General features: G+C 41.4%; 1 protein-coding gene across 1 annotated transcript in view; it reads left to right on the top strand.

Annotated features, from left to right (window-relative positions):
• The window catches only part of LOC146678143 (neural-cadherin-like), a 334,730-nt gene that overhangs the window by 288,118 nt on the left and 28,292 nt on the right, over window positions 1-18,320 (top strand). The window contains exons 34-35 of the mRNA XM_085410097.1: window positions 3,691-3,871; window positions 13,748-13,992. Of these exons, the coding sequence (XP_085266223.1) occupies window positions 3,691-3,871; window positions 13,748-13,992 (426 nt within the window). The remainder of the gene's footprint in view (window positions 1-3,690; window positions 3,872-13,747; window positions 13,993-18,320) is intronic.

The raw sequence follows: 18,320 nt of genomic DNA, 5'->3' as shown, positions 1-18,320 counted from the left end.
AGTGAACACAGTTCAGTGCTGCATTCAAAAAGTAAAGTTAAAAAAATTACTATTCAAAAAATATATACTATGAAAATCTTAATCTGAAATTGTATATGGAAGTGATGGATGCTTTCAGTGTTGAGTTCAAAATACAGGTGGAATAAAGTGCCCATGGGATGGGTGAGCATCACATGTGGGACGGCTTCATTAGCACTAAACAGTACACACACTTTTTTTGTTATATTTGTTACACTTTTGTTCCATTTTTCTCAAAGTTCCTGTTTCCAGGCTCAGCCGTCCAGGCGCTCTTTTAATTTTAACCTCATTTGTGCCATGCGAACATGCTAACAGTTTGAATAAGCTGAAACTGCTTTGTGCTGTTTGTTTATTTTACATGGAACAATATCAGCTCACCTTCAGTGTTATGAATTCCCACACAAAAGGGGGCATTTATTTATTTTTTAACGTGGCCTCATTCTGAACAAACAGATCTGAGTTTTTTGTGCCATTTGTCTGAATTCAGTGTCTGGCCATGACTTTGCAGAGACGTGCTGGCAGATGTAGTTAAAAGTGGTTCTTCACATGCTGAAATTTTATATGAAATCTGTCTCAGTGAGGTCACAAGTCATCATCTAATCACTCCCGGCTTTGACATCGCATCCTCGTCTATCTCCCTGCAGAAGCAGCAGCAGGCATTTCTTCTTGAAAAGTGGAGTCCGATTTACTCTGCTGCATGTTAGCTTGAAGCTGTAAGAAATACAACTGTAGACGCTGACTCCAGCGGTCTCCATGATTACTTCAGCACAACAACATCGTCCATTGTTCCTATTTGGATCAGTTGAGGACCGTAACCCGTTCATACTGGAACCTGATGTTGGCACAAAGGAATAATGTGAACAAAGTAGAATTAGACACTAAGGTTTGCATTGTTAACTGGGACCTACGAGAGACAACAGACTGACTCATGCACATACCGTACTGTACGAACACAAATGTTGGCAGATTCAGTTGAAATATCGAGAGAGAGAAAATAAGCGTGGGTACGGATGGAAAAAGGAAAGATGCTATATGAGAGAGGAAGAGGTCAGAACCAAGAGCCACAGACACAAAGTGAAAGAGAGGCAGAGAACTCCCAGATATTAGACAGTGAGAGATGTAGACAGCTTTGCTTCGGGCAATAAAAGACAATGCATGAGTTTATTAAACGGATTTTAAAAGCACTTCCCTTCAGAAGAGGTACACTTGATAGATGATGGCAGGCCAAGTGAATATCTGTGCACGACTGTGTTTGCTTTTGGGGGATGTCTCTCTTCAAAAAACGACAGGGGAGATGAATTGATAGCTGAATATGCCAGCTTAGCAATTAAGGGATGAAAACACAAATACCATAAATATATGTTGTCACTTAGACAAACAGGAGTAGACGTAATAAGATAATGTAGAATGCCCGAATCGGATGTTGCTGTTAAATAAGAGCATTGCCATTTTATTGAACTTTTTCAAGCAGTCAATTTTAAACTGCTCCTACACTAACGTGACATCTTTGCTGCCCAATAACTGAATAAAACAGAACAAAATACGGCTAATAGAGATTTGCTTACTCTCAATTTGGGGTATCCTAAATAATATATAGGCTCAATTAGACCTCCACAGTTTTCTTTCCTCTGTATCATTGTCTTTAAATCTTAAGTAATTTTAATTTGTTTGAGTTCTTCATGTTTCTCTCTCCGTTGTTCCCTCCTGGGTTTCTCCATCTCTTGTGCTTCCCTGTAGAAATTTAATAAGACTCCTTTAAACATCAAGCAGTGCTCACACAGTTCTAATTACAGCGATTGTGGATTCAAAACTTGCTGTGTGATACAGTCTCTCAGCAGTGGGGTTACTTTCGAGCTAACTCAAACCATAAAGCAGCAACAAGCTGATAGTTTGACCACTGGTGTCAAACTAGCTTTAGCTCATGGACTGCATCCAGCTCAGTTTGATCTCATCAAATAGTAACTTCCACAAAAACTTAAGAATTTTGTATGTTTTTTAAGAGTAAAAGTTTCATATTAAATGAACCGTAAATATTTAGATTATAAATTACTTGTGATTTATTTTCCCATGTTCATTACAAAGAAACTCAGTTGCCCTAAATTTAACCTCCTAAGACCCGAACTCTTCCACGACATGCATTTTTAATTTCTCTTTGATATTTGGGCATATTGGGACCTGATGAATGTAAAAACAAAGAATTACCAGATTTTTTTACCTTATTTTTGTTTTTAAAAAAAATGAGAGCCACATATGAGGATATTTGTTTAAAATTTCGATAGAACAGTAGCAGCATAATGTCCTCGTAAGTGGATATCAGGCCCTTGTAGAGCAAAATTGAGTATTTTGGTCTAAATAACCCAAAATGTGATGTCCACATATGTGGACGCCAGGTCCTAGGAGGTTAAAGAAACAAATCACCTTTGCTCCTTGGTTTAAAGGTTTTATGTCAGTGTGTGTGCAGGCCATCAGTACTGGCTGTGATAACTGAGAATCATTCAGATGTGTGGATTTAACAGTTTGAAAAGATCATCTTATTGCATGATACAGTTCCTAAAGACTTACCATAATACTTCCTGATCCACCCATCCATCCACTGTACCCTGTACCAGCTCTTGGGTACATGGTGTGTTCTCACCTGAATGTCCCAGGTCTGCCACAGGGACTCCACACAGTCGGACATGCCCGAAACAATTCACCAAAAAGCTGGGCAAGAGGCTTCCTAGTCAAGTGCTGAAGCTGCTTCAGGTATTCTTGAGCGGTTATACTCTGAGCCCCTGAAGAATACCTGAGCTCCTCGTCTTGTCTCTGAGGACGAACCTTTAGGAGAAAACTCATTTCAGTCACTTCAGTTCATGTCCGTTTGTGAAGGTAGAAACATGGATTGAGCTGTAAATCAACAGCTTTTCCTTAATGGGGAGCTCTTTCTTTATTCAAGCAGATGAGACTTGAGGTAATATAAAAACAACAGTAGAGTAACAACAATAATACAATAACCACTTTGGTTTTACTTTGTGACTTATAGCTGGTTGTTTCTTGTAGTATTAATTGATATAAATCCTATTGAGTTCTTACCTACACGTTCTTTTATTTGCTTCTTTGCTTGGTAAATATGTTTTACAGTCGGTCTGGGAGCCTCATTGTGAAGGGTGTTTGCTTTAATTCTGATATAGGAAAAAAAGGAGTCGGGGATTAGAAACAGTTGCCAAAATCCAAAAAAACCAAACTGTAATAAACCAGAAGTAGGAGTAAAATAAAAATGAGCCTTTCAAATGTATTTACTCCCTTTAGCACAGTTTAGCAGGTGTTTGCCCGAGTGACACATCTAAGTTGTCAGCGCATCGCGGAGAACATAATAAAGTATCCAACACAAATATTTTCCTGTTATCCACAACATTATGAATGACGGATTATTAGATTCTGCTCTAAATACCTGACACTCAAAAGCTCACTAGACATTGTTGCAGCAAAAGAGGAATTTTGCTAAATCTTGGAGACGTCAAAATGTGAGTGGGTGGATTTATGCCTCAAGTGGTAGAACTGGAGCCAGCAGTTTATTTGTTACCAGGTACACGAGCAGAGCTCTGCTCTCATTTTGTGTCCGTGTACATAAATGCAAATAAAAAGTCTGTTTGTTGTTCCGCTGAACCCTCGTTTCCATTCTTCTCTCTGCAGGCTGCATGAGGGATCTACGCCTCAATGGTCGCTACATGCCGCTGGACAGCCAGCCACGAGATGGGGTTTCCCAGGTCAGCGTACAAGGCCTGTCTGTTGGGTGCTCATCTGACTCCTGCAAAAGGAACCAATGTAGCCCCCCTTTTACCTGCGTTGACTTGTGGAGAGTGCACGAATGCAGGTACGCGCACAAACCCACGCATACCGAATGCAATTGCACAGTCGAGCACACACGCTCTTCCTTGTGAGTCAAAAGCATGAAAACACTTGCGTTTAAACCCATTTGCTCCCTTTGAAACCACTTCTCAGCCTCTGACATGGATATTATTTTTGTTCATAGGCATATAAAGATGCTTTGAAAAAACCCAGCCCTGACCCACTTAAAACTGCAAAAGAAAAAGCATCCCTGAGCTTTTATTTACTGTAAAGCTAAAATGTCTGTGCAAATTCTATGGAAACCATTTTCTAACAAAACACACATTTGCTCGTGCGTACAAACACAAAGGATGTTTGAATGCACGGCAGCCAATTCAAAGCAAATAGTAAAGGAAGACCAGAAAAGGTCCACACTGGCATCCTGTACAACAACTTGCAAAACTGGAACAAGAAGGACAGCAGACTGACTCTTTTGGAATCTGTAACAGTTTCAACATGGTCTGAAATGTGTGGGAGTGGAGCAGAGCAGTTTTAAACATCCACCAGGTCATGAGCTCTTTGTTTCTTGTACTATAAATGGTGGCATACGTGCTAAAAAAAAGAAAGCACATTAACCTTGTGCATTTTGAAATTACAATCAATCCAGAATTCCCCATTTGGATGTCCCAAACATGAAAATTACATTAAAATGAGCAATAATCCATCCCAAACCCTGAACAGATCTCAGGTGATCTAATGATATAATGAGAGCTATAATCTGACCACATTCCTCGTGTCTTTTTTACTTTTTAATCATGTTATGAATAAATTAATGCCAGTCATTCAGTGCACAGGCAACAGAATCCCTAAGCAACGTGCGTGCAGCCATGCCCATCCATCACTACAGTGATAGATAGACGAGGTAGTAAATGTTGGGTATTTCTTGTCTAAAAATGATTTTACACAATGAGCACTTTTCTTGTTTGACTCTCAGACTCTGAAAAGGGTTCTGTAATATCTTTCTATGACTTCAGGGCATGTCTGAAATCTCAGTTGGGCCTGCAATAAAACCGTGTGTGTATGAGAGCGGGAGCTGTGGTCATTCATCAGGTCTAACAAAATTATAGCAGGGAGCTGCATTATGGGAATTGTAGGATCCAGACGTAAAAGTCAAGATACGTCAGCCTCTGCTGCACCAGTTCGGATCATTCTTTATTAAGTTTGGAGTTATAGAAATGCAGGATTACTGAATGTGACTCTGATTGCTTTGGTGGTTTAAACATGGAAAGAAATCACAAACTACCTCCAGCTAATTCTCAGCAATTCCTTCTGAATTTACTCTTTTGCTTTCTCTCTACAGGCCCAATTAACAAATCCTTTCAGGGATGTGGAATTTTATTTTACACACAGTCTCAATTAACTCAGTTTTTTTGTGATGCTTCTTTCTTATTAAACTTTTTTTTAAAAATCAGGAGCAATAAATGCAAGGCGACTACCAGGCAGCCTCCAAGTGCCAAACTGGTTGAAGGCCATTGCAAATTATTTGCTCATTTAGTTTCCTGTTGAAAATACTATCTTCTCCATGAATGAGAAATAAAGTTACTGAGTTCCTTAGCCACAGGCTCAGAGCAGCTGCTAAACCTGTGACAGTGAAATCATCTTATATCTGTCTCAAATACTGATCTGTAGACTTTTATGACATGAAAGTCATGTAAAATAATCCAGTACGGTGAAATGTATACACTATTATCAGAGAAAAGCTTCCTCCCATCCATCCATTGACTTCCCTTCATCCAGGGCCGGGTCACAGGGGTGGCAGCCTAAGCGGAGAAGCCCAGACCTCCCTGTCCCAGGCCACGCCCTCCAGCTTATCTGGGGGAACATCAATGCATTCGCAGCCCAGCTGATTGATATAATCTCTCCAGCATGTCCTGGGTAAGGTGCCCTGCTGAGAGGTAGGACGTGCCCAGAACACCTTACCCAGGAGTAGGGCTGGGCTATATCATGCCGTTCACGGTAATACCGGTGTAATGTTGGGCAACGATAAGAAAATGAAAAATGAAATATCGCGATAGAATATGGGCAAAACGCGCATGCGCGGTGCCTTTGTTTACGTACGCACATGGCTGCGACGCAGAATGAGAAGAGCGAAAGCGGATCGTTGAATGAAACAGATGAACCAGAAACTTCAGTGGTGTGGAACTGGTTTGGCTTTCGTCCGTCAGATACACAACAAAGCACTATTTTTGGTAGCGCATGCTAGCGGGCCGTTCAAGCTAATCTACTTGTGCATCTTTGGACCACTTCTAGCGTGGCTTGACCGTATGCACCATGGAAATCAGACGTGTGCAGAGAGCAAGCATCAACTTCAATATCAAGCCGACTTTACTTTAGTTTCAAGGATTATTGCTGGTGATTTGAGCAGGATCTCTCAGACCCAGAGACTAAACAGTTTATTTCTAGTCAGTACAACAGGCCGTGAGTGTGCATGTCTTTTTGAATTTCATGGACATGAAACTATCCCTACATGGTCTGCTGTAACGTGCATGCCTGAGCTGTACTTTTGGACATGCTGGAGGAGGTCCAGTGAGCATCACTGATTAGTGCTCTCTGAAAGTCGGGTTCAGACTCAAAACAGGAGAGGTCCTGGAAGAACTCCTTCCCAAGGAAACTACATTGAGGGGAAAATCAACCAAATCTAAATATGATACTTTTTTCTAATGTGGTAAAAGGCATTTTAATATGATCACATCATCACATTAATATACTCACTACAATTTGCCTAAAATAAATGCTTGCACAGAAAGAATGTTTGCTAATAATACATTTGTGAAAATTCATGTATATTTACTGGCCCAAATGCCTTTGAACTCTGGGCACCGTTATTTTCTGTCTGAAGTTGGCATCAGACAGACTTTCAAAAGTTGAAACCCACAGAAAGCTGCAGTCCTGTCCCCCTTTCAAACATAACGCACAATGCAGCGAACCCACCTGCTCGGCCACTAAATGTGGTAAAAACAACATTAATTTTTTCAACCCCTATCACCCTGATCGGATTCACCCATTTGCTTGATCAACGTTTCACACGCACTACTGCGTTAATTTCTCTAAAAGGCTTAGTTTGTCGGTGGGAAATGTGAAATGTCGTGCAACGAAAAGCTGCAGCGCGCTAACAACCCTCTCCTGTGGCACAGAGCGAATCAAACACGGAGAGCTCTTAGCCACATCCACTAATCTCAGCTATTTTTCTGCCATTGGAAACATCAGCCTCTATTCAGTGTGTGCAACCTCCTAGCTTTTAATCTGGCCTCTCCCCTTTTTCCCACTCCTCTCATCCACTCATCCACTCACCCACATCATCTATCCACCAATTTATTTTTTCTTCTTTTACAATGGCTCTCATTCTTGCACTCTGCCCCTCCTATCCCTCCATTTCTTGGGTTGTATGGTTCTCATCTCGCTTTAACCTCCCTAGCGCGGCCACACACACAGACACACACATAGACACACACTCTCTATTCTCCTAGTGCTTATTTGTTCGCCTTGTTCTCTTTCCAGTACTTGACCTGAACCTTGAAACATGATTAAAGGGTAGTAAATGTTGGCAGTGAGCACTCCATGCCCAAGTGTTTGAAGCTAACTGGAGGGCCACCGTCAAATAGTCAAGTAATTGCTGTTAATGCTGCATTTGGGCTCAAATAAATAGGGACACAGTCAGATTTGTCAGATCCTTTTTTTTTTTCCATTTAAGAAAAGAGAAAATATGACAAATTCACTGTTTGTAGTCAGGTTATCATAAACGTAAATGGAGACAGAGAGAGTATAACTGTTTCACATCTAAGCGGGGATAGTCGAGGGGATCAAAAAGTTGAAACTGTGTTTAATTGAAGCTTATTGTGGCGTCAGATCAGACCTCCAGTTGTGGAGGCGAAGCATCTGTCAGAGCACCGACTGCTTCACGAGGGGAAACAGAGACAGTACTACACTCAACAAAAATATAAACGCAACACCTTTGTTACTGCTCCCATTCCCCATGGGATGGACGTAGAGACCTAAAATTCATTCCAGATACACAATATAACCATCCCTCCCAAACAGTGGTCACAAATCAGTCCAAATGTGTGGTAGTGGGCACATCTGCCATATTGAGATAATCCATCCCACCTCACAGGTGTGCCACATCAGGATGCTGATCTGACATCATGAGTAGTGCACAGGTGTACCTCAGACTGCCCACGACAAAAGGCCACCCTGGAATGTGCAGTTTTGTCTCACAGCAAAATGCCACAGATGCCACAAGCAATGAGGGAGCGTGCAACTGGCATGCTGACAGCAGGAATGTCAACCAGATCTGTCGCCCGTGCATTGAATGTTCATTTCTCAACCATAAGCCGTCTCCACAGGCGTTTCAGAGAATATGGCAGCACATCCAACCGGCCTCACAACAAGATAAAAAAAATAAATAAAAAACTTTGATTTTACATTTGCCACGTCTCTGTATCTCAGCCATGCAGGCACAGGAAGGATGGCAAGTAGTTTGCAAAAGCTTTAAATTAATGATATTTTAGACGAACCCTATCATTCTGACCACTTGCCTTCTGCAAAGCCCACTGCTGCTCATCCATTATGTTAAAATAAAAGCTCTAAAATCTAAACATAATTCTGAGGATGGGCGATGTTAGTGAGTAGGATAGTTAACAATATACTAGAAGTTATAGACAGACACTTTGACCCTAAGGAATAAATTCATGCTGCACATGTTTCTAACATAATGTGCCACCTTCAGTGTCGCACACTCGCTGGTTTCCGGGTGATCGAAGCCAAAGACCCAGCTCTCATCACCAACTGTAAGAGAGTCGGTTTCATGCAGAAGTGTCGGTATTCCTCAAAAGATTTCCAGGAGGCATGTTGAAATCTTAGGGCCCAAACAGATGTGGTCAGAAGTGGACTCCAGTAAGTGATCAAAAATGGGTTCAGTCATGGAGAGACGCACAAAGAGATGATCGTGAAGCAGAGATCAGCAGAATAAAAAACAATATTTTGAGTTTTTTTTTAATTTATAGACAGAGTTGTGGAACTTTGTGAGCACATTTCATATTTTAAGTTCTATTTTTACCTTTACTATTTATTTACCAGAGCACATTATTAAGAAAAGCAACAGAATTCCCAAGCTGCATGACAGCATAACATTGAGATGAAAAACATCTCTATCACCAGAGAAATAAAAAAATATTATTAATCATGCTTCAGAAAGTCTAACAGCTCCACACCTGTCACTGATTACAGTGCACACAGGCTCCATGTTATGATAAGGCACTCTTCATAGCACCAACTGCAGTCATGGCTAATGACAGGTAATGATAAGAGAAGCTGTGTTTTCTGTTAGACAGTGTGGAGCAGGGAAATTATTTTACTGCTATTGTTAAATAATCATCATTATTACCATTGCATTAATAATATAATCTGGAGTTTATATTGCATTCAGGGGTTGAACAGTGTGTGTCTTTCAGAAAGGCTAGAAGTCACAGGCTGACAGGAAACAGGCTTGCAGAGAGTTTGCAGAAGCAGGAAGTTATTTTGAGCAGCAGGCTAAGACGAGGCTTTAACAATGTAACAGATAGCTTTAAGAAGGCCTTAAGATGTTATGCATACAGTTATTATGTTGACCTTGTATTTCAGGTGCAGTTATGACTATTTTATACACAATGCATATCTGTGCTTATTAAAGAGTTGGAGCTCGGTCAATTAATTGGGGGTCGGAAGCTTTGTTCGGCGCGATGTCCGGACAATCTATTGTGCAAGTGACTTGGAGCCATAGAAGGAATTGCAATACATGCTTACAAAACACTTATATCAGGTCATTTTATATTAAGGTTTTAGTAGAAGTTCTTGGTTAAAACATTTATTTAGTAGAAGACATACATATAGTCTCAGTGAGCCTCTGGTCTGGTGAAAGGTCAGAAGTGCAACAGGTGAATTGAGAAAGAGCATTTGAGGACGAGACACAGACAGTTAGTAGGTGAAGAGGTGACACAGAGAGCATGTGAGGTCAACATACACACACACATGAGTTAGATTTATTTAGAGGAGAGATTAGTCATGTCTCGGTAAGAAAGAGGAACAATTCACTTTAAGACAAGAACGGAAAGTACCAGCCATGAAAATAGAAGATGATCTTCTGGGTTAAAAGTCATTGTGGTGTTGATCTGATCTATGTATAAAATGTATCTGTGACGCATGAAGGGGCGTCAGTAAATCAAACCCTGATGCTATAAAATATCTGTTCATGCTTTGATTAAGTTGAAGATCAATTGCTGTCGGCGTACAGAGTTGTCTTCCCACACGTGTGTATTCATTAAAATCATTGTTTGACCAAGAGCTCCTGGACCATGGGTGGTTTGTATTCTCCTTCCTCAATTTTGAACCTTAACAACAGTCAGGTGTCCTGTATTCAACACCTACACAGGCTCCAACCGCGCTACAATTATTCCCGAGTGCTTGGCTATGATTGTGGCATAATAATCCTTTGCACAAATTAATTTTCTTTTTAAAATGTCTAACAGATCGATAGGAACGTGGTCATTTTAAAAACTGATATTTACATCTGCAATAACAAACAAAAACAAATAAACTGAACAGTGAAAATGGTTTAATGGTGATGCTGACTTCAGTTGGTTTGGACAAGTAATTCCACTTTGCGTTTGTTCTTAAGATGGTTCTCCTGAGTTCTGGGGTAGGAGCCACGACTGAAAACTCTCGTGGGGTGAATGTGCGGTAGCTCGTTCTGAAATGCTGCTATATGAGATGACAGTTTAGAAAAGTCCTGCAGAACATAAAAGGTAAAAAAAGTGTTGCATCTACTTGTTTTGGCACTGGTTAGAGCTCCTCACAGCTGCATCCTGTACAAGATGGACATTAGAGGAAAACGAGAGCGAGTTGCATAAATAATTATCCTCCCCAGCCGGCAACAGAATCATTTTCTCAAAATCATAGAGAGTAAAAGTTAGTCTATCCTCGCATATATTTAAGGTTTGTGTGTGATCACTCTATCTGTACTAAAGACTAGTAAAGACTAGTTTTTTTGTATACAGCTATATTGTATATCAGACTAGTATCACCTCATGCTGTCAGATGCCACCTGTGTCCTTTGCTCACTGCTTGTGGTTTTATTAGCCAGAGAAAATTAGAAACCTACCAAGTCCACTTTAGAAGATTAGAAGGGGACCGTGGCACAAATCACTGGTTTTTGTATTTTTACTTTATGCTTGATTAGGATTAAGAAAAATGTGCCCCTCGTCAACAGCAGTCCTTCATGTTAAAGACAAACGTTACGCCCCCCTGCAGCCCCTAATCTCCACAGTGTGGTCACCTGTTGCTAATTGGCCACACCCAATCAGGTGTGGATAGAAGCATACCAGAGGCGGGCTTTCGAGAAGCTCACTAGTCTTTGCCTTGGTGGCACCAGCTATTTTAGCCAAACCTCTTCTCACTAACACTCTGGTATTCATCTCCTTTTTTTATGTTGCGGCTTTTGAGCCGAGTCGTAACACAAATTAGAACATCGTATCTGTTCTGATATTTGTCCTGTGAACATAAACTGCTGTCTGAAAATAAAGAATTTCTAAAAATTAACCAAACGGTGACGAGACTGACACCACACCCAGCGATCACCTGGTTCACAAATAGTAGTTAGTTAAGTTATTAAGTTGTCTGGGGCATTTAACCAAACGATTAATGGTAAAGTATATGTGTAAACCATGGCCCATGCAGGTATTCCAGATATTCTTATCCCCAGCAGGTTTTCCCAGTTACTCCTTGGGAATCCTGACGCCCAGCTCATAGATGTATATTCACCACAAGTTCCCTGTCTACCCTGGGGTAAGACCCAGTTGGGCATGCCTGGAAAACCTCCACATCAGCTGGCCCAATGAAAAAGCTTCTTTTAAAAGCCACATCTGTTAGCTCCCCATGTTTGACCCTGCAGGGTTTCATGCCGGATGCCCTTCCTGACAAAGAGAATTCGGGTCTTTGCTTGGAATTAAACAAGCAACCTTTTTCTCGCCAAGCAAGCGTGTGGCACTGGAGGACAGAGGATGTCCAACGTCTTAACTGTCTCGATTAAATGAGATTTTTACATTAAACGTTTTCATTTCGTTTCGTCATAAGCTGAACGGTTTTGACTGACCGCCACCTTCACACTGAAGCCAACAAAAAAATAATAATCTACCAACTTTTGGTTGAAGAAAATAAACTTATTTCAGCTTTTTTCATTTCAAAGGTGCTGCAGATGTTAGAGAGTCTTTTCTTCACTGCTGGAAACAGCACAGCAGCAACAACACCACAGAGAGCTCGGCCTTATTTACTTCTTAGTACAATCACACACATAAACGTCCATTGTTTACCAAAAAATTAGCCCATGATGTTGGTCTAGAAGTTTGCCTTTGATCTCATAACCTTGTGCTTTGGTAACGCTCTAAGTTAATGCCTTTAAATAAATGACTGGGTGAAATGAAAGCCTGCTTGTTCTCACACGTCTTCTCCCCACTGTTTTCTCTTGGTCTGAATTCTTATATTTCATGACAGAAGGAATCAAAGGTGTTGGTACACAATGTACTAAAATAAAAGCCAAAGCACAGTTCCTGCCTTTCTTTCATATCGAATCAAAAATGGATTTTGAATCGAACTGTGTCCTCAAGGAATTGCATTAAAAACGAACGTTGAGATTTCCTGAGACTCTCACCCACACAGTGAGTTTAAATAGCTAAGCAGATAAGAACATAATTCAGAGACAGATTCTGGGAGAAGATACAGGAAATTAACCCTTTACTGCCTCGTCTGGGTTAGTTTCTGTAGCTGAGAAAGAGCAGTTACGAGATGAATTACAGCACCAATTTGGATTTAGCGTCGCTCCTTTCATAGTAAAGTTAAGTCAATATTTATAAGGACGAGCATATCTGCGGAGAGCAGAGGTACGACTCTGATGTCATCAAAATGTTCAGCCCGGAGCTTTTCCATAGACTTTGAATGGGATGGTGAATTAATGGGCTCATAAAATGTTTGTTTGAACTGTTACACCCAAATGAGCTTTTAATTATAGTAGTGCTTTCTGAAGTGAGGCAGAAAATGTGCCCCTGTCTGCATAAAACCATCCTAGTTACTGCCAGTGCCACTGTCAGCACTTTCATCCCCTGCAGTCCAGTTCTCTGTTCAAGTGTACATCTGTGTAAGATCACCTATTAAAGTAGTAAATAACTCCGTTAAGACCAGAGGGAGATAATGACAAGCCAGCTTACTTCAGTAACTTTTTAGTCAATTGCATTTGTTCAACTATTTTATTGCACACTTTCTTTGCTCAAGTATGTTTTAGAGAAACATCATTTGAATACAATAATTGCGCTACATGCATTTATTTATAGTTTTAAGTATTTACACACATTCCTAAAATTCCCAGTCTTCCGGTGCCTTGTCCTGTCTTATCGCCCTCGATTTCAGAATAATAGCTGAAGCAGAGCGTTCATGCTGCCGTTGTTTCCTCTTCCCTGAGGTCAGGACATCAGAGAACTGACAGAGAGGAACAAGTGTGTTAATACTGCAGCATTTCAGCCTCGCTCTGTGATGTCACAAAGGTCTACAGATCCACCAATGGAGAAAAAATGTTCTGAAACCTGAGCTTTTGGCTCACCAGTTATTGTGAACTCGCCACACTGTCACGTTTGACTTTCACAGCTACATAATATAAGAGGAGTGTATATTCTGATGAGGTAACAGTAACAGTTCTCTTTTTATTCTCATGTTGTTCACCTTATCAAATGTCACGAACATGTCTAATGTTAATCTACATGAAATATACAGGTGGGTTTTTTTGCTTGTTTTCTCTGTTCCTGACCGCCTGCTGTCTCTATCCAACTCTTGTCTTTTGCAGATGTCCTCCTGGTCACATGATCAGTGTAAACGGGACCAAAAAGTCTTGCGTGTACACCCTTTGTGCTATGCGGCCCTGTCACCGCGGGACCTGCGTGGCCCAGTCGCCCTCCAAATTCACCTGCCACTGCCCGGAGGGTTACCGAGGACACCGCTGTGAGACGACACTGGCCATATACAGGGAGGACGTGGGCCTCAGCTTCAGCTCCCTCTTTGCCATCTGTATCTGCTTCATGGCCTTACTGGGTAAGTCCTGTAAATGTACTGCCTGTTACGCACATCTGTCAGACTGTATTACTGTCGTGTTTCTACGGCAATACTTCCCATCCTAACTATAAGCAATTTGGAAACAATAATGATGCTTAATATAATGTTTAAAGCTATAACTCTGTATTGATGCAGCCATGGGCAGTGTTATCGTGAACGCACTGCAGCGAGGCGGGAGGAGCACGGAGGTGAATCTGCTTCGTGTGCAGGCTGACAAATGCTGCAATTTTCATTAAAGTACTGATGAGTACAAAATTACTATTATGTGACAGTGGAGTGCATGATAGATTTGAAACTGACACTTGAAAAAATTGAAGCTTTCATTCATAAAGTTCGTGCACTCTAAAGTGGTACGACGGTAGAGCGCCAGGTGTTTGTAATTAGCTAATCAAGGGCGTTTTTTTTATTATGTGGGAGTTAATGTGTTTATAAGTCTAGTGTGGAAACAAACAGAGACCCCACGAAGATGGTGCGCTCCGTTTTATCGATCAGTGTTTTCAAAATGACAGCCTGATTTTCATGAGGTCAGTAACTCTAAAATAACTTTTTATGTCACTCTACATGTAAAGCAACTAATACTTACTGCGTGATTTAATATACTCTAACAAACAAAAATGAAGTTGTACGACAGCTAATCAAGAATGAATGTTTCTGCAGACGTGATCTCAAGAAGTTTCCAAGTCTTGCACTGAAGTTTTCAGGCAGTTATTAATCAGACTTCTCAAGTTATTTGTGTGAATTTTACCAGATGGGAATTCTTTTTAATGATTATTCAGATTCTGCATGATTCTGCTCGTTTACTTCGTTGGATCTGTTGTACAGAGTTGAGGGTACATTGAGATCCTCGCTGACCTAAATCTTAAGAACGTCTGTGAAAGCTTTTTAATATCACATCTCTCCCTTCCTAATGAAGGTTATTCCAAAGCTTGGAGCAGGACCTTTTATACTCCCCCATGATGCCATATTTATTCTCAGACTGTACTAAAGTAGCTTTACATTCATAGTTCAGAAAAAAAGAATTTTTTTTTTTTTTAATGTAGGTCCTCTGTGAATCCTGCTTGTTTCATGAGTGCATGAGGATATCTGCTCTCATTGACATCATACAGATAAGAGTAGAAAAAACTGTTTAGAAAAGTGTGTGTTCTGAACTTTTGGTTAACAAAAAGACGTCCAAGCTTGTAACTGTGTATGTGTAACATGACAAATCCTATTTAGGCTTATCTTCTTTATCTGCAGATGTAATTACAGTTCAGTTATTTAGCTCATCTGACCGAAGCTTGTGGCGTCCGTTGCCTGTTTGTTCATTCATCTCTCTGTTCGTTCAGTTCACAAGATTTGCTACTCCTACAGTGTTGGTCAGATTTAATCAAAATTGTACACAATTGTGGTCAAGGTCACAGGAATATATGGTCATTTTATGGTCACCGTTCCCTTTTTGCAAAAACTGCTGCTCAAAGTGTTGGTTCGGATTATGATTTTCATGAAATGAGCGTTTGCATGGACTAATCTGTGTACCTAGGTTATCCTGTTATGATGACGATGATGGTCATAATCTTGTGTGTCATAATGGTGGAGGGAGTGGTCTTACTGGTTGACTCCCACATTAGGGAAGCTTAGTTGGTTCCTTACTACCACCATTATGTCAACATTATTAATATGCCCAATGCTTTTTATGACCGTGGTTACAGCTGACCACGATGCTTCTGAACTCAAACACTTTTGTTTGGTGGTAAATGGGATCAAGTTGTCCTGGATATGACTGTGAGCCTCTCTGATGTCTCAATGGATGTTAATTCTCATTAGTTTGTGCAGTACAGCCGACCCCTCTGTGCTTTACATATTACAGTAGCCTGTAAATTGTGATGGATTGTGAGCGAGATTAGCTATTATGATCTGGTTTGTATACGTTTTAAAAGGTAGATGGAGGGCTTCAGTGAAACATTGGATTAACAGGATGCCTCACTGCATTAGCAGAGTAAATGATCCAAATCCAGGGATCTCCTTTCAGCACATTAAATTACATCAACCTGAATCCCTATACAGTAACTGTTTGTACTGCTATGTAAAACTGTACTATACACAGTGCATATATATATATAATGTAGTCCTGTAAATTAAGTACATTCTTAATATTTTTAAGAGGTTAAAGAGCAGCCAGGTTCCGCTAATCAAACACTTCTTTAATGGATCATTAGCACGTGTCGGCACCTCTATAAAAGTGTAGTTATGTCAGTTTGTGGCTCTGGAGCTTTCTGGTGTGTGTTAATACAATGATGCAAACTTCCCAGAAGTGGTCGGTCTCCCCAAGGTCAGACTGGGCAACACTCAGAGAAACTGCAAAAAGCCCAAGAGCTGCATCCCAGACTCTACAGTCCACAGTTAGCATGTTAAATGTTAAAGCTGTTGGACTGAGTAAGCAGGGCTTGGTTGGAAGGGTTACCAGGGGAAAAACTCCCGTACTGTTACTTGAAGTTATTGGTGTTAAAGGTGGTCTTACAAGCTACTGGATCATGTGGTGACCTCCGATATCGCTCCTTTGTTCTTCATGCATGGCATAAAGTCATTGTCCAAGAGTGATGCAGAGTTCTTCTGTCTCCTACCACCTTAAAACAGAGCTGGCCTTCCTGATCAGCTTATCCAACCGCTTCAGCTTCCTTTCAGCAATAGATTAGCTGCTGTTCCAACAGACAACACCATTAGAGATGGCTGCCACTCCAAAAGATCTCAGTCTCCTCAGAGTCTGATCAGGAGATGGTTCCACTGGCACCAGTCCACAAAGTCCTGAATCCACTGTCTGTACTCTGATATATCTTCACCCTAATGAGGCTAGCGATGGGAGAGTCATCAGAGAACCTTTGTAGATGGCAGCCTGGGTAGTTGATGGAGAAGTCTGAGGTGTAGAGGGTGTCCTCATCTACTGTGGGCGACCAGTGAGGTAGTCCAGTATCCACTAGGACAGGTGGTGGTCCACTCCTGACAGCTCCAGCTTGTCCCTCAGAGGTCAGATGGTGTTAAAAGCACTGGAGAAATCTTCCAGGCTTCTCCGGGTGGGTCAGAGCTTGGTGCAGGAGGTAGATGATGGCATCATCCACCCTGATGCCAGGCTGGTAGGCAAACTGCAACTGATCCAATGAAGAGCTAAACAGGGTGCGATATTTTAGGAACTGCCTCTCAAGGGTCTTTATGAGATGCACGATCAGTGCTACCGGCCTGTAGCTGATGAGGTCCTTTGGATGTGTAGTCTATTGCACTGGTACCACACCGGAGGTCTTCCACAGCTATGCTACTTTCCCCAGCTTCAGGCTGGGGAAAGTAGCTTCAGGCTTCAGGGAACATGTATCCCATGATGCCACACAGTTGGTCTGTGCAGCACCTCCGGAGGCTGATGCCATCAGGACCTGAAGCCTTTCGCACCTCGATCTTTGGCAGCTCGTTCCTCACCTGAAGTGTTGAATGTGACAGGATGGTGGTGAGGGAGGGGGGCTGTGGGATGGAGTCTTTGGGTTGGACTTTAGGCAGTAAATTTCAAAGGTAAAGCTGTATAGCAGCCCTTTGTCTCGCCTGTGAGCGGATCAACTGAAACATTCTGGTGTTTGATTTTCTGTTGTTAAAATCCACATTTTTCTTTCTTTCCTTTATGTTTTTGCTTGTTGAATATTCATCCACCTGTACCTTTTAGCTTTGTATTCCAATCCCTGAAGGATCCTCTGCTGAGAAAGCGCCTCGGGCTCAGTCGTACTCAGAGAGCTGTCAGTACAATGACATGTTCCCGTTGTTTAATTGAGGACAATACAACAGAACAGTAAAGAGCAGTATGAGACGAGCACAGCCCAAGAAGAGAAAGCAGATCAGAGGAGTGCAAAATAAAACAGGACGACACACAATACCAAAAGAAAACAAGAGGGAGCTGAATAGATAGCACAGCCGAGGCTGCGCGCAGCACGGCGAGAGAAAGAAAAAGTGGGAGATGTGTGGTGAGGAAGATGGTGTTGGTGTCACACTGCTGCTGGCCATGTCTGATTGTCTCATTGGTGATTCACAGGGCACCTCTTTCACACCCGGAGACCAGCCAGACACTCAAATGATCATTTCTCCTTTTCTTTTCTCCTCCATTCCAACATCTTCCTTCAAATTTGGCTCCGGGCTTATATTAAATGCGACATCCAACCTTGATCCTGTTGAGGCTCAGCGCTGTTTTAAGTGTTAATTACTTGATTTGTAGGCGTATAAGGTGCTGTTTACCCAAACCTGCAGAAATTGAGATCAATGCTCCGGGGGCTTTGGTAGTAATTTCAGTCGGTAGAGTA

Source organism: Rhamphochromis longiceps, linkage group LG1 (assembly GCF_057381845.1).
Source record: "Rhamphochromis longiceps isolate RC_006_pf linkage group LG1, R_longiceps_female_GT1.1, whole genome shotgun sequence".
NCBI classification, from domain to species: Eukaryota; Metazoa; Chordata; class Actinopteri; order Cichliformes; family Cichlidae; genus Rhamphochromis; species Rhamphochromis longiceps.
Note: the sequence above shows the minus strand (reverse complement) of the source record. Positions and strands in the feature narration are given on the sequence as shown.